Source organism: Salmo salar, unplaced genomic scaffold (assembly GCF_905237065.1).
Source record: "Salmo salar unplaced genomic scaffold, Ssal_v3.1, whole genome shotgun sequence".
NCBI lineage: Eukaryota > Metazoa > Chordata > Actinopteri > Salmoniformes > Salmonidae > Salmo > Salmo salar.
In genome coordinates, this window is record NW_025550501.1 from 15001 (window position 1) to 41151 (window position 26151).

Consider the following 26151-nt stretch of genomic DNA (forward strand, 5'->3'; position numbering starts at 1 on the left):
CTTTCCTCACCATCTTAAATAAGCCCCGTTCAAAAAATGTAGAACCAGGAACAGATATAGTCCTTGGTTCTCTCCAGACCTGTCTGCCCTCGACCAACACAAAAACATCCTGTGGCATTCTGCTTTAGCATCGAACAGCCCCCGCGATATGCAACTGTTCAGGGAAGTTAGGAACCAATATACACAGGCAGTTAGGAAAGCAAAGGCTAGCTTTTTCAAACAGAAATTTGCATTAACCCTCAGGACAGAGAGCCAGCACACTACTGGGTACAGACAGGAAGTTATGGATTAACCCTCAGGACAGAGAGCCAGCACACACTACTGGGTACAGACAGGAAGTTATGGATTAACCCTCAGGACAGAGAGCCAGCACACACTACTGGGTACAGACAGGAAGTTATGGATTAACCCTCAGGACAGAGAGCCAGCACACTACTGGGTACAGACAGGAAGTTATGGATTAACCCTCAGGACAGAGAGCCAGCACACTACTGGGTACAGACAGGAAGTTATGGATTAACCCTCAGGACAGAGAGCCAGCACACTACTGGGTACAGACAGGAAGTTATGGATTAACCCTCAGGACAGAGAGCCAGCACACTACTGGGTACAGACAGGAAGTTATGGATTAACCCTCAGGACAGAGAGCCAGCACACTACTGGGTACAGACAGGAAGTTATGGATTAACCCTCAGGACAGAGAGCCAGCACACTACTGGGTACAGACAGGAAGTTATGGATTAATCCTCAGGACAGAGAGCCAGCACACTACTGGGTACAGACAGGAAGTTATGGATTAACCCTCAGGACAGAGAGCCAGCACACTACTGGGTACAGACAGGAAGTTATGGATTAACCCTCAGGACAGAGAGCCAGCACACTACTGGGTACAGACAGGAAGTTATGGATTAACCCTCAGGACAGAGAGCCAGCACACTACTGGGTACAGACAGGAAGTTATGGATTAACCCTCAGGACAGAGAGCCAGCACACTACTGGGTACAGACAGGAAGTTATGGATTAACCCTCAGGACAGAGAGCCAGCACACTACTGGGTACAGACAGGAAGTTATGGATTAACCCTCAGGACAGAGAGCCAGCACACTACTGGGTACAGACAGGAAGTTATGGATTAACCCTCAGCACAGAGAGCCAGCACACTACTGGGTACAGACAGGAAGTTATGGATTAACCCTCAGGACAGAGAGCCAGCACACACTACTGGGTACAGACAGGAAGTTATGGATTAACCCTCAGGACAGAGAGCCAGCACACTACTGGGTACAGACAGGAAGTTATGGATTAACCCTCAGGACAGAGACCCAGCTCACACTACTGGGTACAGACAGGAAGTTATGGATTAACCCTCAGGACAGAGAGCCAGCACACTACTGGGTACAGACAGGAAGTTATGGATTAACCCTCAGGACAGAGAGCCAGCACACTACTGGGTACAGACAGGAAGTTATGGATTAACCCTCAGGACAGAGAGCCAGCTCACACTACTGGGTACAGACAGGAAGTTATGGATTAACCCTCAGGACAGAGAGCCAGCACACTACTGGGTACAGACAGGAAGTTATGGATTAACCCTCAGGACAGAGAGCCAGCTCACACTACTGGGTACAGACAGGAAGTTATGGATTAACCCTCAGGACAGAGAGCCAGCACACTACTGGGTACAGACAGGAAGTTATGGATTAACCCTCAGGACAGAGAGCCAAGCACACTACTGGGTACAGACAGGAAGTTATGGATTAACCCTCAGGACAGAGAGCCAGCACACTACTGGGTACAGACAGGAAGTTATGGATTAATCCTCAGGACAGAGAGCCAGCACACTACTGGGTACAGACAGGAAGTTATGGATTAACCCTCAGGACAGAGAGCCAGCACACTACTGGGTACAGACAGGAAGTTATGGATTAATCCTCAGGACAGAGAGCCAGCACACTACTGGGTACAGACAGGAAGTTATGGATTAACCCTCAGGACAGAGAGCCAGCTCACACTACTGGGTACAGACAGGAAGTTATGGATTAACCCTCAGGACAGAGAGCCAGCTCACACTACTGGGTACAGACAGGAAGTTGTGGATTAACCCTCAGGACAGAGAGCCAGCACACTACTGGGTACAGACAGGAAGTTATGGATTAACCCTCAGGACAGAGACCCAGCTCACACTACTGGGTACAGACAGGAAGTTATGGATTAACCCTCAGGACAGAGAGCCAGCTCACACTACTGGGTACAGACAGGAAGTTATGGATTAACCCTCAGGACAGAGAGCCAGCACACTACTGGGTACAGACAGGAAGTTATGGATTAACCCTCAGGACAGAGAGCCAGCTCACACTACTGGGTACAGACAGGAAGTTATGGATTAACCCTCAGGACAGAGAGCCAGCACACTACTGGGTACAGACAGGAAGTTATGGATTAACCCTCAGGACAGAGAGCCAAGCACACTACTGGGTACAGACAGGAAGTTATGGATTAACCCTCAGGACAGAGAGCCAGCTCACACTACTGGGTACAGACAGGAAGTTATGGATTAACCCTCGGGACAGAGAGCCAGCACACTACTGGGTACAGACAGGAAGTTATGGATTAACCCTCAGGACAGAGAGCCAGCTCACACTAGTGGGTACAGACAGGAAGTTATGGATTAACCCTCAGGACAGAGAGCCAGCACACTACTGGGTACAGACAGGAAGTTATGGATTAACCCTCAGGACAGAGAGCCAGCATACACTACTGGGTACAGACAGGAAGTTATGGATTAACCCTCAGGACAGAGAGCCAGCTCACACTACTGGGTACAGACAGGAAGTTATGGATTAACCCTCAGGACAGAGAGCCAGCACACTACTGGGTACAGACAGGAAGTTATGGATTAACCCTCAGGACAGAGAGCCAGCACACTACTGGGTACAGACAGGAAGTTATGGATTAATCCTCAGGACAGAGAGCCAGCACACTACTGGGTACAGACAGGAAGTTATGGATTAATCCTCAGGACAGAGAGCCAGCACACTACTGGGTACAGACAGGAAGTTATGGATTAACCCTCAGGACAGAGAGCCAGCACACTACTGGGTACAGACAGGAAGTTATGGATTAATCCTCAGGACAGAGAGCCAGCACACTACTGGGTACAGACAGGAAGTTATGGATTAACCCTCAGGACAGAGAGCCAGCTCACACTACTGGGTACAGACAGGAAGTTATGGATTAACCCTCAGGACAGAGAGCCAGCTCACACTACTGGGTACAGACAGGAAGTTATGGATTAACCCTCAGGACAGAGAGCCAGCACACTACTGGGTACAGACAGGAAGTTATGGATTAACCCTCAGGACAGAGAGCCAGCACACTACTGTGTACAGACAGGAAGTTATGGATTAACCCTCAGGACAGAGAGCCAGCTCACACTACTGGGTACAGACAGGAAGTTATGGATTAACCCTCAGGACAGAGAGCCAGCACACTACTGGGTACAGATAGGAAGTTATGGATTAACCCTCAGGACAGAGAGCCAGCACACTACTGGGTACAAACAGGAAGTTATGGATTAATCCTCAGGACAGAGAGCCATGACACACTACTAGGTACAGACAGGAAGTTATGGATTAATCCTCAGGACAGAGAGCCAGCACACTACTGGGTACAGACAGGAAGTTATGGATTAACCCTCAGGACAGAGAGCCAGCACACTACTGGGTACAGACAGGAAGTTATGGATTAATCCTCAGGACAGAGAGCCAGCACACTACTGGGTACAGACAGGAAGTTATGGATTAACCCTCAGGACAGAGAGCCAGCTCACACTACTGGGTACAGACAGGAAGTTATGGATTAACCCTCAGGACAGAGAGCCAGCTCACACTACTGGGTACAGACAGGAAGTTATGGATTAACCCTCAGGACAGAGAGCCAGCACACTACTGGGTACAGACAGGAAGTTATGGATTAACCCTCAGGACAGAGAGCCAGCACACTACTGGGTACAGACAGGAAGTTATGGATTAACCCTCAGGACAGAGAGCCAGCTCACACTACTGGGTACAGACAGGAAGTTATGGATTAACCCTCAGGACAGAGAGCCAGCACACTACTGGGTACAGACAGGAAGTTATGGATTAACCCTCAGGACAGAGAGCCAGCACACTACTGGGTACAGACAGGAAGTTATGGATTAATCCTCAGGACAGAGAGCCATGACACACTACTAGGTACAGACAGGAAGTTATGGATTAATCCTCAGGACAGAGAGCCAGCACACTACTGGGTACAGACAGGAAGTTATGGATTAACCCTCAGGACAGAGAGCCAGCACACTACTGGGTACAGACAGGAAGTTATGGATTAATCCTCAGGACAGAGAGCCAGCACACTACTGGGTACAGACAGGAAGTTATGGATTAACCCTCAGGACAGAGAGCCAGCTCACACTACTGGGTACAGACAGGAAGTTATGGATTAACCCTCAGGACAGAGAGCCAGCACACTACTGGGTACAGACAGGAAGTTATGGATTAACCCTCCTCTTCTCCTTCCCTTCCCTCTTCTCCTTCCCTCTCCTCACCTCCCTCCCTCCCTCTTCTCCTTCCCTCTCATCACCTCCCTCCCTCTTCTCCTTCCCTCTCCTTTCCTCCCTCTCTCCTCACCTCCCTCCCTCCCTCCTCCTCCTCTTCTCCTTCCCTCTCCTCACCTCCCTCTCTCCTCACCTCCCTCCCTCTCTCTTCTCCTTCCCTCTCCTCCCTCTCTCCTCACCTCCCTTCTCCCCCCCTCCCCCCACCTCCCTCTCTCCTCCTCCTCCTCCTCTCCTCACCCAGATCAACCTGCTGTTTAACCCCCCCCCACCACATCAGAAAGGACCCCCAGTTCATTCAGAGAGCTCCACAGGGTCTGTGTTCAGGTTAGGGTCAGGGCTAGGGGGTCAGAGGTTAAGGTCAGGGCTAGGGCGTCAGGGGCTTACCTCGGTCTTGTCTTTGGAGCGAGGGGCGCTCCGGCCGTTATTGGCCATCTCCCGAGCGGGGACCACGGAGATCTGCTGCACTGGCATCCTCACTGCTTTCCCAGAACTCCCCTCTCTCTGAACACACTCCGTCTGCGGAACAACGGTAATCCAGTCGGTGTTCCAGTCGGTGTTCCACAGGTCCGGAACTTGGAGAACAGGTCACCGTGGAAACGGACAGAAGGCTCTGGACGGCAGGGAGTCGGATCGTCATGCCAACTCAGAACTCAACAACACCCCTCCCCCCCTCAGAGAGCGAGAGAGAGAGAGGGAGAGAGAGAGATAATAGATTAATCTGAAACAGATCAGCTGTGATGGTAACTGGGGGAGGAACAGGTGAGTGTCTGGCTGAGGGGGAGGAGACTCAGGGTGCTGGGTCAATCAGCATATGGCCCATCAGGCTTAACGCTCAAATTAGCCTGGCTACTGATAATCAGCTTACACACACTGGTTACCTAGCCCTTAAAACAACGCCAGTCCTTCCAGTTTGATGCTCAGTCTAGTCCAAAACCATCTCACCCAAAACCAGCAGCGTAGCCAGACATTTGTTGGCGGGTGGGCCTTAACCCTAACCCCCAAAAAATTACTTCCTGCAATTCTACACATTCTAGAATCTAGAATGACATTCCGATGATCTAGAATGACATTCCGATGATCTAGAATGACATTCCGATGATCTAGAATGACATTCCGATGATCTAGAATGACAATCCGATGATCTAGAATGACATTCCGATGATTCAAGCGAGTTTCTTTATTTTTACTATTTTCTACATTTTAGAATAATAGTGAAGACTTCAAAACGTTAAAAAAAAAACACATATGGAAACATGCAGTAACCAAAAAAGTGTAAAACAAATCAAAATATATTTTATATGTGAGATTCTTCAATGTAGCCACCCTTTGCCTTGATGACTTGTGAAGCTGGTTGAGAGAACGCCAAGAGTGTTCAGAGCTGTCAAGGCGAAGGCTGGCTACTTTTAAGATGGTTCGTTTAACACTGTTTTGGTTACTACATGATTCCATATGTGTTATTTAATAGTTTTGATGTCTTCACTATTATTCTACAATGTAGAAAATAGTACAAATAAAGAAAAACCCTGGAATTAGTTTTTTAGCTCCACCTGCAATAACACCTGCTAACCATGTGACCAATAACATCTGCTAATCATGTGACCAATAACACCTGTTAACCATGTGACCAATAACACCTGCTAACCATGTGACCAATAACATCTGTTAACCATGTGACCAATAACACCTACTAACCATGTGACCAATAACACCTGTTAACCATGTGACCAATAACACCTGCTAACCATGTGACCAATAACACCTGCTAACCATGTGACCAATAACACCTGCTAACCATGTGACCAATAACACCTGCTAACCATGTGACCAATAACACCTGCTAACCATATGACCAATAACACCTGCTAACCATGTGACCAATAACACCTGCTAACCATGTGACCAATAACATCTGCTAACCATGTGACCAATAACATCTGCTAACCATGTGACCAATAACACCTGCTAACCATGTGACCAATAACATCTGCTAACCATGTGACCAATAACACCTGCTAACCATGTGACCAATAACATCTGCTAACCATGTGACCAATAACACTTGCTAACCATGTGACCAATAACACCTGCTAACCATGTGACCAATAACACCTGCTAACCATGTGACCAAAAACACCTGCTAACCATGTGACCAATAACACCTGCTAACCATGTGACCAATAACACCTGCTAACCATGTGACCAATAACACCTGCTAACCATGTGACCAATAACACCTGCTAACCATGTGACCAATAACACCTGCTAACCATGTGACCAATAACATCTGCTAACCATGTGACCAATAACATCTGCTAACCATGTGACCAATAACACCTGCTAACCATGTGACCAATAACATCTGCTGACCATGTGACCAATAACATCTGCTAACCATGTGACCAATAACATCTGCTGACCATTTGACCAATAACATCTGCTAACCATGTGACCAATAACATCTGCTAACCATGTGACCAATAACATCTGCTAACCATGTGACCAATAACATCTGCTAACCATGTGACCATTAACATCTGCTAACCATGTGACCAATAACATCTGATTGGTGCAGCTAGAAACCAAAAGCACTGTTTTGATTGGTGCAGCTAGACACCACTAGAAACTAGCCCCCATATCAGTGTGAATACTATAGACCCCATATCAGTGTGAATACTATAGACCCCATATCAGTGTGAATATTATAGACCCCATATCAGTGTGAATACTGTAGCCCCCATTTCAGTGTGAATACTATAGCCCCCATTTCAGTGTGAATACTATAGCCCCCATATCAGTGTGAATACTATAGCCCCCATATCAGTGTGAATACTATAGCCCCCATATCAGTTTGAATACCGTAGCCCCCATATCAGTGTGAATACTACAGACCCCATAGCAGTGTGAATACTATAGTCCCCATATCAGTGTGAATACTATAGCCCCCATATCAGTGTGAATACTATAGCCCCCATATCAGTGTGAATACTATAGACCCCATATCAGTGTGAATACTATAGCCCCCATATCAGTGTGAATACTATAGACCCCATATCAGTGTGAATACTATAGCCCCCATATCAGTGTGAATACTGTGGCCCCATATCAGTGTGAATACTATAGACCCCATATCAGTGTGAATACTATAGCCCCCATATCAGTGTGAATACTATAGCCCCCATATCAGTGTGAATACTATAGCCCCCATATCAGTGTGAATACTATAGCCCCCATATCAGTGTGAATACCATAGCCCCCATATCAGTGTGAATACTATAGCCCCCATATCAGTGTGAATACTATAGCCCCCATATCAGTGTGAATACCATAGCCCCCATATCAGTGTGAATACTATAGCCCCCATATCAGTGTGAATACTATAGCCCCCATATCAGTGTGAATACTATAGACCCCATATCAGTGTGGATACTATAGACCCCATAGCAGTGTGAATACTGTAGCCCCCATATCAGTGTGAATACTATAGCCCCCATATCAGTGTGACTACCATAGCCCCCATATCAGTGTGAATACTATAGACCCCATATCAGTGTGAATACTATAGCCCCCATATCAGTGTGAATACTATAGCCCCCATATCAGTGTGAATACTATAGCCCCCATATCAGTGTGAATACTATAGCCCCCATATCAGTGTGAATACTATAGCCCCATATCAGTGTGAATACTATAGACCCCATATCAGTGTGACTACCATAGCCCCCATATCAGTGTGAATACCGTAGCCCCCATATCAGTGTGAATACTATAGCCCCCATATCAGTGTGAATACTATAGCCCCCATATCAGTGTGAATACTATAGCCCCCATATCAGTGTGAATACTATAGACCCCATATCAGTGTGGATACTATAGACCCCATAGCAGTGTGAATACTGTAGCCCCCATATCAGTGTGAATACTATAGCCCCCATATCAGTGTGACTACCATAGCCCCCATATCAGTGTGAATACTATAGACCCCATATCAGTGTGAATACTATAGCCCCCATATCAGTGTGAATACTATAGCCCCCATATCAGTGTGAATACTATAGCCCCCATATCAGTGTGAATACTATAGCCCCCATATCAGTGTGAATACTATAGCCCCCATATCAGTGTGAATACTATAGCCCCCATATCAGTGTGAATACTATAGCCCCATATCAGTGTGAATACTATAGCCCCCATATCAGTGTGGATACTATAGCCCCCATATCAGTGTGAATACTGTAGACCCCATATCAGTGTGAATAATATAGCCCCCATATCAGTGTGAATACTATAGACCCCATATCAGTGTGAATACTATAGCCCCCATATCAGTGTGAATACTATAGCCCCATATCAGTGTGAATACTATAGCCCCCATATCAGTGTGAATACTATAGCCCCCATATCAGTGTGAATACTATAGACCCCATATCAGTGTGAATACTATAGCCCCCATATCAGTGTGAATACTGTGGCCCCCATATCAGTGTGAATACTATAGTCCCCATATCAGTGTGAATACTATAGCCCCCATATCAGTGTGAATACTATAGCCCCCATATCAGTGTGAATACTATAGACCCCATATCAGTGTGAATACTATAGCCCCCATATCAGTGTGAATACCATAGCCCCCATATCAGTGTGAATACTATAGCCCCCATATCAGTGTGAATACCGTGGCCCCCATATCAGTGTGAATACTATAGTCCCCATATCAGTGTGAATACTATAGCCCCCATATCAGTGTGAATACTATAGCCCCCATATCAGTGTGAATACTATAGCCCCCATATCAGTGTGAATACTATAGCCCCCATATCAGTGTGAATACTATAGCCCCCATATCAGTGTGAATACTATAGCCCCCATATCAGTGTGATTACTATAGTCCCCATATCAGTGTGAATACTATAGCCCCCATATCAGTGTGAATACTATAGCCCCCATATCAGTGTGAATACTATAGCCCCCATATCAGTGTGAATACTATAGACCCCATATCAGTGTGAATACTATAGACCCCATATCAGTGTGAATACTATAGCCCCCATATCAGTGTGAATACTATAGCCCCCATATCAGTGTGAATACTATAGAGCCCATATCAGTGTGAATACTATAGCCCCCATATCAGTGTGAATACTATAGCCCCCATATCAGTGTGAATACTATAGACCCCATATCAGTGTGAATACTATAGCCCCCATATCAGTGTGAATACTATAGACCCCATATCAGTGTGAATACTATAGCCCCCATATCAGTGTGAATACTATAGCCCCCATATCAGTGTGAATACTATAGCCCCCATATCAGTGTGAATACTATAGCCCCCATATCAGTGTGAATACTATAGCCCCCATATCAGTGTGAATACTATAGTCCCCATATCAGTGTGAATACTATAGCCCCCATATCAGTGTGAATACCATAGCCCCCATATCAGTGTGAATACTATAGCCCCCATATCAGTGTGAATACTATAGACCCCATATCAGTGTGAATACTATAGTCCCCATATCAGTGTGAATACTATAGCCCCCATATCAGTGTGAATACTATAGCCCCCATATCAGTGTGAATACTATAGCCCCCATATCAGTGTGAATACTATAGCCCCCATATCAGTGTGAATACTATAGCCTATGTTTCTGTTATAGGACCTTACTGAACTTTGATCTTGACTTAGGGAGTCTGTATTAGAGGAGGTGTGTACTTTGCTTCAGGATCCAGGATCCAGCATAGAGGAGTGTCTGTTCTCTCCCTCTCACAGCGTTAACACATTAATACAGACTACTCTTCTAACTACTGGATCAGACTACTCTACTAACTACTGAATCAGACTACTCTACCAACTACTGGATCAGACTACTCTACTAACTACTGAATCAGACTACTCTACTAACTACTGAATCAGACTACTCTACCAACTACTGGATCAGACTACTCTACCAACTACTGGATCAGACTACTCTACCAACTACTGGATCAGACTACTCTACTAACTACTGGTCTAAAACACACCTGGATCAGACTACTCTACCAACTACTGGATCAGACTACTCTACCAACTACTGGATCAGACTACTCTACCAACTACTGGTCTAAAACACACCTGGATCAGACTACTCTACTAACTACTGGATCAGACTACTCTACTAACTACTGGATCAGACTACTCTACTAACTACTGGATCAGACTACTCTACTAACTACTGAATCAGACTACTCTACTAACTACTGAATCAGACTACTCTACCAACTACTGGATCAGACTACTCTACCAACTACTGGATCAGACTACTCTACCAACTACTGGATCAGACTACTCTACTAACTACTGGTCTAAAACACACCTGGATCAGACTACTCTACCAACTACTGGATCAGACTACTCTACCAACTACTGGATCAGACTACTCTACCAACTACTGGTCTAAAACACACCTGGATCAGACTACTCTACTAACTACTGGATCAGACTACTCTACCAACTACTGGATCAGACTACTCTACCAACTACTGGATCAGACTACTCTACCAACTACTGGATCAGACTACTCTACCAACTACTGGTCTAAAACACACCTGGATCAGACTACTCTACTAACTACTGGATCAGACTACTCTACTAACTACTGGATCAGACTACTCTACTAACTACTGGATCAGACTACTCTACCAACTACTGGATCAGACTACTCTACTAACTACTGGATCAGACTACTCTACTAACTACTGGATCAGACTACCCTACTAACTACTGGTCTAAAACACACCTGGATCAGACTCATTTTCACAACAAGTAAGATTATAATTAACTGTCCCTCTCTCTCTCTGTCCCTCTGTCCCGCCACCTCTGTCCCTCTGTCCCTCCACCTCCGTCCCCTCCACCTCCGTCCCCTCCACCTCTGTCCCTCTACCTCTGTCCCTCTGTCCCTCCACCTCTGTCCCTCCACCTCTGTCCCTCTGTCCCTCCACCTCTGTCCCTCCACCTCTGTCCCTCCACCTCCGTCCCTCCACCTCCGTCCCTCTGTCCCTCCACCTCCGTCCCTGCACCTCCGTCCCTCCACCTCCGTCCCTCCACCTCCGTCCCTCCACCTCCGTCCCTCCACCTCCGTCCCTCCACCTCTGTCCCTCCACCTCCGTCCCTCCACCTCCGTCCCTCTGTCCCTCCACCTCCGTCCCAGCACCTCCGTCCCTCCACCTCCGTCCCCTCCACCTCCGTCCCCTCCACCTCCGTCCCTCTACCTCTGTCCCTCCACCTCTGTCCCTCTGTCCCTCCACCTCTGTCCCTCCACCTCTGTCCCTCCACCTCTGTCCCTCCACCTCTGTCCCTCCACCTCTGTCCCTCCACCTCTGTCCCTCCACCTCCGTCCCTCCACCTCCGTCCCTCCACCTCCGTCCCTCCACCTTCGTCCCTCTGTCCCTCCACCTCCGTCCCTCCGTCCCTCTGTCCCTCCACCTCCGTCCCTGCACCTCCGTCCCTCCACCTCCGTCCCTCCACCTCCGTCCCTCCACCTCCGTCCCTCCACCTCCGTCCCTCCACCTCCGTCCCTCCACCTCTGTCCCTCCACCTCTGTCCCTCCACCTCTGTCCCTCTACCTCCGTCCCTCTACCTCTGTCTACCTCGCTCTCTACTTCTACTCAGTTTAAGGGCTTTATTGGCATGGGAAAACACATGTTAACATTGCCAAAGCAAGTAAAGTAACCTCTATCTCTCTGTCTCACACAGACTGGAATAGGAATACCCAGGTGAACTAAAGATAAGAGCAGTATTAGATAAAGTCAATCATAAACCAACCTGGTTTATGAGACGCAGGGCCGTTTCTAGGAATGGGGCGACCAAGAACCATTCACGGGAAATCAGCAAATTGGATCTGCCCTCATCTGTTCAAATAAATACATTTGAAAATGAAGATAGGGAAAATATTGAAGTTAGATACCAGTTCAGCGGTTAGATACCAGTTCAGCGGTTAGATACCAGTTCAGCGGTTAGATACCAGCTCAGCGGTTAGATACCAGCTCAGCGGTTAGATACCAGTTCAGCGGTTAGATACCAGCTCAGCGGTTAGATACCAGTTCAGCGGTTAGATACCGGCTCAGCGGTTAGATACCAGTTCAGCGGTTAGATACCGGCTCAGCGGTTAGATACCAGCTCAGCGGTTAGATACCAGTTCAGCGGTTAGATACCAGTTCAGCGGTTAGATTAGATACCAGTTCAGCGGTTAGATACCGGCTCAGCGGTTAGATACCAGCTCAGCGGTTAGATACCAGTTCAGCGGTTAGATACCAGTTCAGCGGTTAGATACCGGTTCAGCGGTTAGATACCGGCTCAGCGGTTAGATACCAGCTCACCCGGTTAGATACCAGTTCAGCGGTTAGATACCAGCTCAGTGGTTAGATACCAGTTCAGCGGTTAGATACCAGTTCAGCGGTTAGATACCAGCTCAGCGGTTAGATACCAGTTCAGCGGTTAGATACCAGTTCAGCGGTTAGATACCAGTTCAGCGGTTAGATACCAGTTCAGCGGTTAGATACCAGCTCAGCGGTTAGATACCAGCTCAGCGGTTAGATACCAGCTCAGCGGTTAGATACCAGTTCAGCGGTTAGATACCAGCTCAGTGGTTAGATACCAGTTCAGCGATACCAGCTCAGCGGTTAGATACCAGCTCAGCGGTTAGATTAAATACCAGCTCAGCGGTTAGATACCAGCTCAGCGGTTAGATACCAGCACAGCGGTTAGATACCAGCTCAGCGGTTAGATACCAGCTCAGCGGTTAGATACCAGCTCAGCGGTTAGATACCAGCTCAGCGGTTAGATACCAGCTCAGCGGATAGATACCAGTTCAGCGGTTAGATACCAGCTCAGCGGTTAGATACCAGTTCAGCGGTTAGATACCAGCTCAGCGGTTAGATACCAGTTCAGCGGTTAGATACCAGCTCAGCGGATAGATACCAGTTCAGCGGTTAGATACCAGCTCAGCGGTTAGATACCAGTTCAGCGGTTAGATACCAGTTCAGCGGTTAGATACCAGCTCAGCGGTTAGATACCAGCTCAGCGGTTAGATACCAGCTCAGCGGTTAGATACCAGCTCAGCGGTTAGATACCAGTTCAGCGGTTAGATACCTCCTCAGCGGATAGATACCAGCTCAGCGATACCAGTTCAGCGGTTAGATACCAGTTCAGCGGTTAGATACCAGTTCAGCGGTTAGATACCAGTTCAGCGGTTAGATACCAGCTAAGTGGTTAGATACCAGTTCAGCGGTTAGATACCAGCTCAGCGGTTAGATACCAGTTCAGCGGTTAGATACCAGTTCAGCGGTTAGATACCAGCTCAGCGGTTAGATACCAGCTCAGCGGTTAGATACCAGCTCAGTGGTTAGATACCAGTTCAGCGATACCAGCTCAGCGGTTAGATACCAGCTCAGCGGTTAGATTAGATACCAGCTCAGCGGTTAGATACCAGCTCAGCGGTTAGATACCAGCACAGCGGTTAGATACCAGCTCAGCGGTTAGATACCAGCTCAGCGGTTAGATACCAGCTCAGCGGTTAGATACCAGTTCAGCGGTTAGATACCAGCTGAGCGGTTAGATACCAGCTCAGCGGTTAGATACCAGTTCAGCGGTTAGATACCAGTTCAGCGGTTAGATACCAGCTCAGCGGTTAGATTAGATACCAGCTCAGCGGTTAGATTAGATACCAGCTCAGCGGTTAGATTAGATACCAGCTCAGCGGTTAGATACCAGTTCAGCGGTTAGATACCAGTTCAGCGATTAGATACCAGTTCAGCGGTTAGATACCAGCTCAGCGGTTAGATACCAGCTCAGCGGTTAGATACCAGCTCAGCGGTTAGATACCAGTTCAGCGGTTAGATACCAGTTCAGCGGTTAGATACCAGTTCAGCGATTAGATACCAGTTCAGCGGTTAGATACCAGTTCAGCGGTTAGATACCAGTTCAGCGATTAGATACCAGTTCAGCGGTTAGATACCAGCTCAGCGGTTAGATACCAGCTCAGCGGTTAGATACCAGTTCAGCGGTTAGATACCAGTTCAGCGGTTAGATACCAGCTCAGCGGTTAGATACCAGCTCAGCGGTTAGATACCAGCTCAGCGGTTAGATACCAGCTCAGCGGTTAGATACCAGTTCAGCGGTTAGATACCAGCTCAGCGGTTAGATACCAGTTCAGCGGTTAGATACCAGCTCAGCGGTTAGATACCAGCTAAGCGGTTAGATACCAGCTCAGCGGTTAGATACCGGTTCAGCGGTTAGATACCAGCTCAGCGGTTAGATACCAGCTCAGCGGATAGATACCAGTTCAGCGGTTAGATACCAGCTCAGCGATACCAGTTCAGCGGTTAGATACCAGTTCAGCGGTTAGATACCAGTTCAGCGGTTAGATACCAGCTCAGCGGTTAGATACCAGCTCAGCGGTTAGATACCAGCTCAGCGGTTAGATACCAGTTCAGCGGTTAGATACCAGTTCAGCGGTTAGATACCAGCTCAGCGGTTAGATACCAGCTCAGCGGTTAGATACCAGCTCAGCGATACCAGCTCAGCGGTTAGATACCAGCTCAGCGGTTAGATACCGGTTCAGCGGTTAGATACCAGCTCAGCGGTTAGATACCAGCTCAGCGGTTAGATACCAGCTCAGCGATACCAGCTCAGCGGTTAGATACCAGCTCAGCGGTTAGATACCGGTTCAGCGGTTAGATACCAGCTCAGCGGTTAGATACCAGCTCAGCGGTTAGATACCAGCTCAGCGGTTAGATACCAGCTCAGCGGATAGATACCAGCTCAGCGGTTAGATACCAGCTCAGCGATACCAGTTCAGCGGTTAGATACCAGTTCAGCGGTTAGATACCAGCTCAGCGGTTAGATACCAGCTCAGCGGATAGATACCAGTTCAGCGGTTAGATACCAGCTCAGCGGTTAGATACCAGTTCAGCGGTTAGATACCAGCTCAGCGTTTAGATACCAGCTCAGCGGTTAGATACCAGTTCAGCGGTTAGATACCAGCTCAGCGGTTAGATACCAGCTCAGCGGTTAGATACCAGCTCAGCGGTTAGATACCATTTCAGCGGTTAGATACCAGTTCAGTGGTTAGATACCAGTTCAGCGGTTAGATACCAGTTCAGCGGTTAGATACCAGCTCACTGGTTAGATTAGATACCAGCTCAGCGGTTAGATACCAGTTCAGCGGTTAGATACCAGTTCAGCGGTTAGATACCAGCTCAGCGGTTAGATACCAGCTCAGCGGTTAGATACCAGCTCAGCGGTTAGATACCAGTTCAGCGGTTAGATACCAGCTCAGCGGTTAGATACCAGTTCAGCGGATAGATACCAGTTCAGCGGTTAGATACCAGTTCAGCGGTTAGATACCAGCTCAGCGGTTAGATACCAGCTCAGCGGTTAGATACCAGCTCAGCGGTTAGATACCATTTCAGCGGTTAGATACCAGTTCAGTGGTTAGATACCAGTTCAGCGGTTAGATACCAGTTCAGCGGTTAGATACCAGCTCACTGGTTAGATTAGATACCAGCTCAGCGGTTAGATACCAGTTCAGCGGTTAGATACCAGTTCAGCGGTTAGATTAGATACCAGTTCAGCGGTTAGATACCAGCTCAGCGGTTAGATACCAGCTCAGCGGTTAGATACCAGTTCAGCGGTTAGATACCAGCTCAGCGGTTAGATACCGGTTCAGCGGTTAGATACCGGTTCAGAGGTTAGATACCAGTTCAGCGGATAGATACCAGCTCAGCGGTTAGATACCAGCTCAGCGGTTAGATACCAGCTCAGAGGTTAGATACCAGTTCAGAGGTTAGATACCAGTTCAGCGGTTAGATACCAGCTCAGAGGTTAGATACCAGTTCAGCGGTTAGATCCCTGTTCAGCGGTTAGATACCAGCTCAGAGGTTAGATACCAGCTCAGCGGTTAGATACCAGTTCAGAGGATAGATACCAGTTCAGAGGTTAGATACCAGTTCAGCGGTTAGATACCAGTTCAGCGGTTAGATACCAGCTCAGCGGTTAGATACCAGCTCAGCGGTTAGATACCAGCTCAGCGGTTAGATACCAGCTCAGCGGTTAGATACCAGTTCAGCGGTTAGATACCAGTTCAGAGGTTAGATACCAGCTCAGCGGATAGATACCAGTTCAGCGGTTAGATACCAGCTCAGAGGTTAGATACCAGTTCAGTGGTTAGATACCAGTTCAGCGGTTAGATACCAGTTCAGCGGTTAGATACCAGCTCACTGGTTAGATTAGATACCAGCTCAGCGGTTAGATACCAGTTCAGCGGTTAGATACCAGTTCAGCGGTTAGATTAGATACCAGTTCAGCGGTTAGATACCAGCTCAGCGGTTAGATACCAGCTCAGCGGTTAGATACCAGTTCAGAGGTTAGATACCAGTTCAGAGGTTAGATACCAGTTCAGCGGTTAGATACCAGCTCAGAGGTTAGATACCAGTTCAGCGGTTAGATACCTGTTCAGCGGTTAGATACCAGCTCAGAGGTTAGATACCAGTTCAGCGGTTAGATACCAGTTCAGCGGTTAGATACCAGCTCAGCGGTTAGATACCAGCTCAGCGGTTAGATACCAGCTCAGCGGTTAGATACCAGCTCAGCGGTTAGATACCAGCTCAGCGGTTAGATACCAGTTCAGCGGTTAGATACCAGTTCAGAGGTTAGATACCAGTTCAGTGGTTAGATACCAGTTCAGCGGTTAGATACCAGTTCAGCGGTTAGATACCAGCTCACTGGTTAGATTAGATACCAGCTCAGCGGTTAGATACCAGTTCAGCGGTTAGATACCAGTTCAGCGGTTAGATTAGATACCAGTTCAGCGGTTAGATACCAGCTCAGCGGTTAGATACCAGCTCAGCGGTTAGATACCAGTTCAGCGGTTAGATACCAGCTCAGCGGTTAGATACCAGTTCAGCGGTTAGATACCGGTTCAGCGGTTAGATACCAGCTCAGAGGTTAGATACCAGCTCAGCGGTTAGATACCAGTTCAGAGGATAGATACCAGTTCAGCGGTTAGATACCAGTTCAGCGGTTAGATACCAGCTCACTGGTTAGATTAGATACCAGCTCAGCGGTTAGATACCAGTTCAGCGGTTAGATACCAGTTCAGCGGTTAGATTAGATACCAGTTCAGCGGTTAGATACCAGCTCAGCGGTTAGATACCAGCTCAGCGGTTAGATACCAGTTCAGCGGTTAGATACCAGCTCAGCGGTTAGATACCAGTTCAGCGGTTAGATACCGGTTCAGAGGTTAGATACCAGTTCAGCGGATAGATACCAGCTCAGCGGTTAGATACCAGCTCAGCGGTTAGATACCAGCTCAGAGGTTAGATACCAGTTCAGAGGTTAGATACCAGTTCAGCGGTTAGATACCAGCTCAGAGGTTAGATACCAGTTCAGCGGTTAGATACCTGTTCAGCGGTTAGATACCAGCTCAGAGGTTAGATACCAGCTCAGCGGTTAGATACCAGTTCAGAGGATAGATACCAGTTCAGAGGTTAGATACCAGTTCAGCGGTTAGATACCAGTTCAGCGGTTAGATACCAGCTCAGCGGTTAGATACCAGCTCAGCGGTTAGATACCAGCTCAGCGGTTAGATACCAGCTCAGCGGTTAGATACCAGTTCAGCGGTTAGATACCAGTTCAGAGGTTAGATACCAGCTCAGCGGATAGATACCAGTTCAGCGGTTAGATACCAGTTCAGCGGTTAGATTAGATACCAGTTCAGAGGTTAGATACCAGCTCAGCGGATAGATACCAGTTCAGCGGTTAGATACCGGTTCAGAGGTTAGATACCAGTTCAGCGGTTAGATTAGATACCAGTTCAGAGGTTAGATACCAGCTCAGAGGTTAGATACCAGTTCAGCGGTTAGATACCAGCTCAGAGGTTAGATACCAGCTCAGAGGTTAGATACCAGTTCAGCGGTTAGATACCAGCTCAGCGGTTAGATACCAGTTCAGCGGTTAGATACCAGATCAGAGGTTAGATACCAGTTCAGCGGTTAGATACCAGCTCAGAGGTTAGATACCAGCTCAGAGGTTAGATACCAGTTCAGCGGTTAGATACCAGCTCAGCGGTTAGATACCAGTTCAGCGGTTAGATACCAGCTCAGAGGTTAGATACCAGTTCAGCGGTTAGATACCGGTTCAGCGGTTAGATACCGGTTCAGAGGTTAGATTAGATACCAGTTCAGAGGTTAGATACCAGCTCAGCGGTTAGATACCAGTTCAGAGGTTAGATACCAGCTCAGCGGTTAGATACCAGTTCAGAGGTTAGATACCAGTTCAGCGGTTAGATACCAGTTCAGAGGTTAGATACCAGCTCAGCGGTTAGATACCAGTTCAGAGGTTAGATACCAGTTCAGCGGTTAGATACCAGTTCAGCGGTTAGATACCAGCTCAGCGGTTAGACACCAGTTCAGCGGTTAGATACCAGTTCAGAGGTTAGATACCAGTTCAGCGGTTAGATACCAGTTCAGAGGTTAGATACCAGTTCAGCGGTTAGATACCAGCTCAGAGGTTAGATACCAGCTCAGAGGTTAGATACCAGTTCAGCGGTTAGATACCAGTTCAGAGGTTAGATACCAGTTCAGCGGTTAGATACCAGTTCAGCGGTTAGATACCAGTTCAGAGGTTAGATACCAGTTCAGAGGTTAGATACCAGTTCAGCGGTTAGATACCAGTTCAGAGGTTAGATACCAGCTCAGCGGTTAGATACCAGTTCAGCGGTTAGATACCAGCTCAGAGGTTAGATACCAGTTCAGAGGTTAGATAACAGTTCAGAGGTTAGATACCAGTTCAGAGGTTAGATACCAGTTCAGCGGTTAGATACCAGCTCAGCGGTTAGATACCAGTTCAGCGGTTAGATACCAGTTCAGAGGTTAGATACCAGCTCAGCGGTTAGATACCAGTTCAGCGGTTAGATACCAGCTCAGCGGTTAGATACCAGCTCAGAGGTTAGATACCAGTTCAGAGGTTAGATACCAGTTCAGAGGTTAGATACCAGTTCAGAGGTTAGATACCAGCTCAGAGGTTAGATACCAGCTCAGAGGTTAGATACCAGTTCAGAGGTTAGATACCAGTTCAGAGGTTAGATACCAGTTCAGAGGTTAGATACCAGTTCAGAGGTTAGATACCAGTTCAGAGGTTAGATACCAGCTCAGAGGTTAGATACCGGCTCAGAGGTTAGATACCAGTTCAGAGGTTAGATACCAGTTCAGAGGTTAGATACCAGTTCAGAGGTTAGATACCAGTTCAGAGGTTAGATACCGGCTCAGCGGTTAGATACCAGCTCAGAGGTTAGATACCAGTTCAGAGGTTAGATACCAGTTCAGAGGTTAGATACCAGCTCAGCGGTTAGATACCAGCTCAGCGGTTAGATACCAGTTCAGAGGTTAGATACCAGCTCAGAGGTTAGATACCAGTTCAGCGGTTAGATACCAGTTCAGAGGTTAGATACCAGTTCAGAGGTTAGATACCAGTTCAGCGGTTAGATACCAGCTCAGAGGTTAGATACCAGTTCAGCGGTTAGATACCAGTTCAGTGGTTAGATACCAGTTCAGCGGTTAGATACCAGCTCAGAGGTTAGATACCAGTTCAGCGGTTAGATACCAGTTCAGAGGTTAGATACCAGCACAGCGGTTAGATACCAGTAGATACCAGTTCAGCGGTTAGATACCAGTTCAGAGGTTAGATACCAGTTCAGCGGTTAGATACCAGTAGATACCAGTTCAGAGGTTAGATACCAGTTCAGCGGTTAGATACCAGTTCAGAGGTTAGATACCAGCTCAGCGGTTAGATACCAGTTCAGAGGTTAGATACCAGTTCAGCGGTTAGATACCAGCTCAGAGGTTAGATACCAGTTCAGAGGTTAGATACCAGTTCAGAGGTTAGATACCAGCTCAGAGGTTAGATACCAGTTCAGAGGTTAGATACCAGTTCAGAGGTTAGATACCAGTTCAGCGGTTAGATACCAGTTCAGAGGTTAGATACCAGTTCAGCGGTTAGATACCAGTTCAGCGGTTAGATACCAGTTCAGAGGTTAGATACCAGCTCAGCGGTTAGATACCAGCTCAGAGGTTAGATACCAGTTCAGCGGTTAGATACCAGCTCAGAGGTTAGATACCAGTTCAGAGGTTAGATGCCAGCTCAGCGGTTAGATACTAGTTCAGCGGATAGATACCAGTTCAGCGGTTAGATACCAGTAGATACCAGTTCAGCGGTTAGATACCAGTTCAGCGGTTAGATACCAGTTCAGCGGTTAGATACCAGTAGATACCAGTTCAGCGGATAGATACCAGTTCAGCGGATAGATACCAGTTCAGCGGTTAGATACCAGTTCAGCGGTTAGATACCAGTAGATACCAGTTCAGCGGATAGATACCAGTTCAGCGGATAGATACCAGTTCAGAGGTTAGATACCAGTTCAGCGGTTAGACCACCTTCCTCTGATCAAGACATGAACTGTCTCACTGATGGGTTTTTTACGCTCAACAGTTTCCCGTGTGTATCAAGGACCCCCATACAGGTATTCGGACACGGCCAATGTCTCCATGAAGGGATAAAATATGTTTGATATGTATTGGTACAACCTAGTGGTCATCAACAATATTACAGCCTCAGAGAGATACAGGGTGTTGGCACCACCTAGTGGTCATCAACAATATTACAGCCTCAGAGAGATACAGGGTGTTGGCACCACCTAGTGGTCATCAACAGTATTACAGCCTCCTCAGAGAGATACAGGGTATTGGTACCACCTAGTGGTCATCAACAGTATTACAGCCTCAGAGATATACAGGGTATTGGTACCACCTAGTGGTCATCAACAGTATTACAGCCTCAGAGAGATACAGGGTATTGGTACCACCTAGTGGTCATCAACAGTATTACAGCCTCAGCGAGATACAGGGTATTGGCACCACCTAGTGGTCATCAACAGTATGACAGCCTCAGAGAGATACAGGGTATTGGCACCACCTAGTGGTCATCAACAGTATTACAGCCTCAGAGAGATACAGGGTGTTGGCACCACCTAGTGGTCATCAACAGTATTACAGCCTCAGAGAGATACAGGGTATTGGTACCACCTAGTGGTCATCAACAGTATGACAGCCACCCTGGGGGATGCCTAGCTCGTTGTACAACTGAATGCATTTGATTGAAATGTGTCTTCCTCTGAATCAGAGAGGTGTGGGGCCTTAATTCACGTCCACGTCACGCGAGAGCAGTTGTTGTTGTTGGTTAACTGCCTTGCTGATGGGCAGAATGACGGATTTTTACCTTGTCGGCTCTAGGATTCAATCCAGCAGCCTTTCAGTTACTGTCCCAACGATCTAACCACTAGGCTACCCTGCTGGTTACTGGCCCAACGCTCTAACCACTAGGCTGCCTGCTGGTTACTGGCCCAACGCTCTAACCACTAGGCTACCTGCTGGTTACTGGCCCAACGCTCCTACCCGGCAGGCTACCTGCTGGTTACTGGCCCAACGCTCTAACCACTAGGCTACCCTGCTGGTTACTGGCCCAACTCTCTAACCACTAGGCCAGCTGTTGGTTACTGGCCCAATGCTCTAACCACTAGGCTACCTGCTGGTTACTGGCCCAACGCTCTAACCACTAGGCTACCTGCTGGTTACTGGCCCAACGCTCTAACCACTAGGCTACCTGCTGGTTACTGGCCCAACGCTCTAACCACTAGGCTACCTGCTGGTTACTGGCCCGACGCTCTAACCACTAGGCTGCCTGCTGGTTACTGGCCCAACGCTCTAACCACTAGGCTACCTGCTGGTTACTGGCCCAACGCTCTAACCACTAGGCTACCTGCTGGTTACTGTCCCAACGCTCCTACCCGGCAGGCTACCTGCTGGTTACTGGCCCAACGCTTCTACCCGGCAGGCTACCTGCTGGTTACTGGCCCAATGCTCTAACCACTAGGCTACCTGCTGGTTACTGTCCCAACGCTCCTACCCGGCAGGCTACCTGCTGGTTACTGTCCCAACGCTCCTACCCGGCAGGCTACCTGCTGGTTACTGGCCCAACGCTCTAACCACTAGGTTACCTGCTGGTTACTGTCCCAACGCTCTAACCACTAGGCTACCTGCTGGTTACTGTCCCAACGCTCTAACCACTAGGCTACCTGCTGGTTACTGTCCCAACGCTCTAACCACTAGGTTACCTGCTGGTTACTGGCCCAACGCTCCTACCCGGGCAGGCTACCTGCTGGTTACTGGCCCAACGCTCCTACCCGGCAGGCTACCTGCTGGTTACTGGCCCAACGCTCCTACCCGGCAGGCTACCTGCTGGTTACTGGCCCAACGCTCCTACCCGGCAGGCTACCTGCTGGTTACTGTCCCAACGGTCCTACCCGGCAGGCTACCTGCTGGTTACTGGCCCAACGCTCCTACCCGGCAGGCTACCTGCTGGTTACTGGCCCAACGCTCTAACCACTAGGCTACCTGCTGGTTACTGGCCCAACGCTCCTACCCGGCAGGCTACCTGCTGGTTACTGTCCCAACGCTCCTACCCGGCAGGCTACCTGCTGGTTACTGTCCCAACGCTCCTACCCGGCAGGCTACCTGCTGGTTACTGGCCCAACGCTCCTACCCGGCAGGCTACCTGCTGCCCAGCAACAACTGGTGGTATTGTAACATCGAGTGGTTAATAAAGGTATTACAAAATCAAATCGGTCACTTACACATATTTATCAGATGCTATTGCAGGAGTAGTGAAATGCTTGTGCTCCTAGCTCCAACTCTATCTACCATTATAGTTATAATGTCAAATCAATGTGTGTATTTGTGTAGATGGAGCTGCCGTTCTCTGGTCTGGAGTCGACCTTCATCATCATCGCCTTCATCATCTTCTCTCTCTTCGGCCTGGCCTCAGTCTGTACTCAGCCGGACACAGGTACACACACACACACACCTGGTTAAACAATGATTCAATAAAATAATAAAGATTTCTGTTAACGTGTGTGTGTGTGTGTGTGTGTGTGTGTGTGTGTGTGTGTGTGTCAGAGGAAGCTGTGTGTGAAGAGAAGAGGTTCCACAGGAAACCAGAGAGGAAGCAACGTGTCATCGTCAAACTGGCCTCTCAGAGAGAACCCTGAACACTGTCCTCTCAGAGAGAACCCTGAACACTGGCCTCTCAGAGAGAACCCTGAACACTGGCCCAATCTGGCCTCTCAGAGAGAACCCTGAACACTGGCCTCTCAGAGAGAACCCTGAACACTGTCCCAAACTGGCCTCTCAGAGAGAACCCTGAACACTGGCCTCTCAGAGAGAACCCTGAACACTGTCCCAAACTGGCCTCTCAGAGAGAACCCTGAACACTGGCCTCTCAGAGAGAACCCTGAACACTGGCCTCTCAGAGAGAACCCTGAACACTGGCCTCTCAGAGAGAACCCTGAACACTGGCCCAATCTGGCCTCTCAGAGAGAACCCTGAACACTGGCCCAATCTGGCCTCTCAGAGAGAACCCTGAACACTGGCCTCTCAGAGAGAACCCTGAACACTGTCTCAAACTGGCCTCTCAGAGAGAACCCTGAACACTGGCCTCTCAGAGAGAACCCTGAACACTGTCCCAAACTGGCCTCTCAGAGAGAACCCTGAACACTGGCCTCTCAGAGAGAACCCTGAACACTGTCCCAAACTGGCCTCTCAGAGAGAACCCTGAACACTGTCCCAAACTGGCCTCTCAGAGAGAACCCTGAACACTGTCCCAAACTGGCCTCTCAGAGAGAACCCTGAACACTGTCCCAAACTGGCCTCTCAGAGAGAACCCTGAACACTGGCCTATCAGAGAGAACCCTGAACACTGTCCCAAACTGGCCTCTCAGAGAGAACCCTGAACACTGGCCTCTCAGAGAGAACCCTGAACACTGTCCCAAACTGGCCTCTCAGAGAGAACCCTAAACACTGTCCCAAACTGGCCTCTCAGAGAGAACCCTGAACACTGGCCTCTCAGAGAGAACCCTGAACACTGGCCTCTCAGAGAGAACCCTGAACACTGGCCTCTCAGAGAGAACCCTGAACACTGGCCTCTCAGAGAGAACCCTGAACACTGGCCTCTCAGAGAGAACCCTGAACACTGGCCTCTCAGAGAGAACCCTGAACACTGTCCCAATCTGGCCTCTCAGAGAGAACCCTGAACACTGGCCTCTCAGAGAGAACCCTGAACACTGGCCTCTCAGAGAGAACCCTGAACACTGTCCCAAACTGGCCTCTCAGAGAGAACCCTGAACACTGTCCCAAACTGGCCTCTCAGAGAGAACCCTGAACACTGGCCTCTCAGAGAGAACCCTGAACACTGTACCAGCCCTGGTAGCACAATCGATATGCTGATAGAATTTAGGGAGCCTTATTTTTCACATTAGCTTTGTTAAAATCTCCAGCTACAATAAATGCAGCCTCAGGATATGTGGTTTCCAGTTTACAAAGAGTCCAGTGAACTTCTTTCAGGGCCATGTTGGTAAGTTGACGTTGCTCATATGGCCAATAGTTCTTCCCGGCTGTATGTAATAAAACGTAAGATTTCCTGGGGTAACAATGTACGAAATAATACATTTAAAAAAAATAAAAAATACTGCACGGTTTCCTAAGAACACGAGGCGGCCATCTCTGTTGGCGCCGGATGTTGCCGTACATTTTGTTAACGACAGCTGGTGCACGAAATCTAAAGAAGTCTTAAGGTTTTGCTGGCCTGAGGTAGAGTATCTCATGATAAGCTGTAGACCACACTATTTACCAAGAGAGTTTTCATCTATATTCTTCGTAGCTGTCCATTTACCGACACAAACCGATGCGCTGGCACTAAGACCGAACTCAATGAGCTGTGTACCGCCATAAGCAAACAGGAAGACGCTCATCCAGAGGCGGCGCTCCTAGTGGCCGGGGACTTTAATGCAGGGAAACTTAAATCCGTTTTACCTCATTTCTATCAGCATGTTAAATGTGCAACCAGAGGGAAAACAACTCTAGACCAGCTTTACTCCACACACAGAGACACGTACAAAACTCTCCCTCGCCCTCCATTTGGCAAATCTGACCATAATTCTATCCTCCTGATTCCTGCTTACAAGCACAAACTAAAGCAGGAAGCACCAGTGACTCGCTCAATAAAAAAAGTGGTCAGATGAAGCAGATGCTAAACTACAGGACTGTTTTGCTACAACAGACTGGAATATGTTCCGGGATTCTTCCGATGACATTGAGGAGTACACCACATCAGTCACTGGCTTCATCAATAAGTGCATTGATGACGTTGTCCCCACAGTGATTGTACATACATACCCCAACCAGAAGCCATGGATTACAGGCAACATCCACACTGAGCTAAAGGGTAGAGCTGCTGCTTTCAAGGTGCGGGACTCTAACCCGGAAGCTTATTATAAATCCCGCTATGCCCTTTGACGAACCATCAAACAGGCAAAGCATCAATAGAGGACTAAGATCGAATCGTACTACACCGGCTCCGACACTCATCGGATGTGGCAGGGCTTGCAAACCATTACAGACTACAAAGGGAA

The 26151-nt window shown here is 48.2% G+C and overlaps 1 protein-coding gene and 1 long non-coding RNA gene across 2 annotated transcripts in view; one reads left to right on the forward strand and one right to left on the reverse strand.

Moving 5' to 3' along the window:
• The window catches only part of LOC123724040 (serine/arginine-rich splicing factor 11), a 19038-nt gene extending 13722 nt beyond the window's left edge, over positions 1-5316 (reverse strand). The window contains exon 1 of the mRNA XM_045713835.1: positions 4982-5316. Coding sequence (XP_045569791.1) covers positions 4982-5068 — 87 coding nt within the window. The 5' untranslated portion in view covers positions 5069-5316. The remainder of the gene's footprint in view (positions 1-4981) is intronic.
• Positions 5317-10458: 5142 nt separating this feature from the next.
• Positions 10459-25556, forward strand: LOC123739484 (uncharacterized). Its single transcript, XR_006767725.1, has 3 exons — positions 10459-11399; positions 23429-23531; positions 23642-25556. It is a non-coding gene; the product is annotated as an uncharacterized lncRNA (long non-coding RNA).
• The last annotated feature ends 595 nt before the right edge of the window (positions 25557-26151 follow it).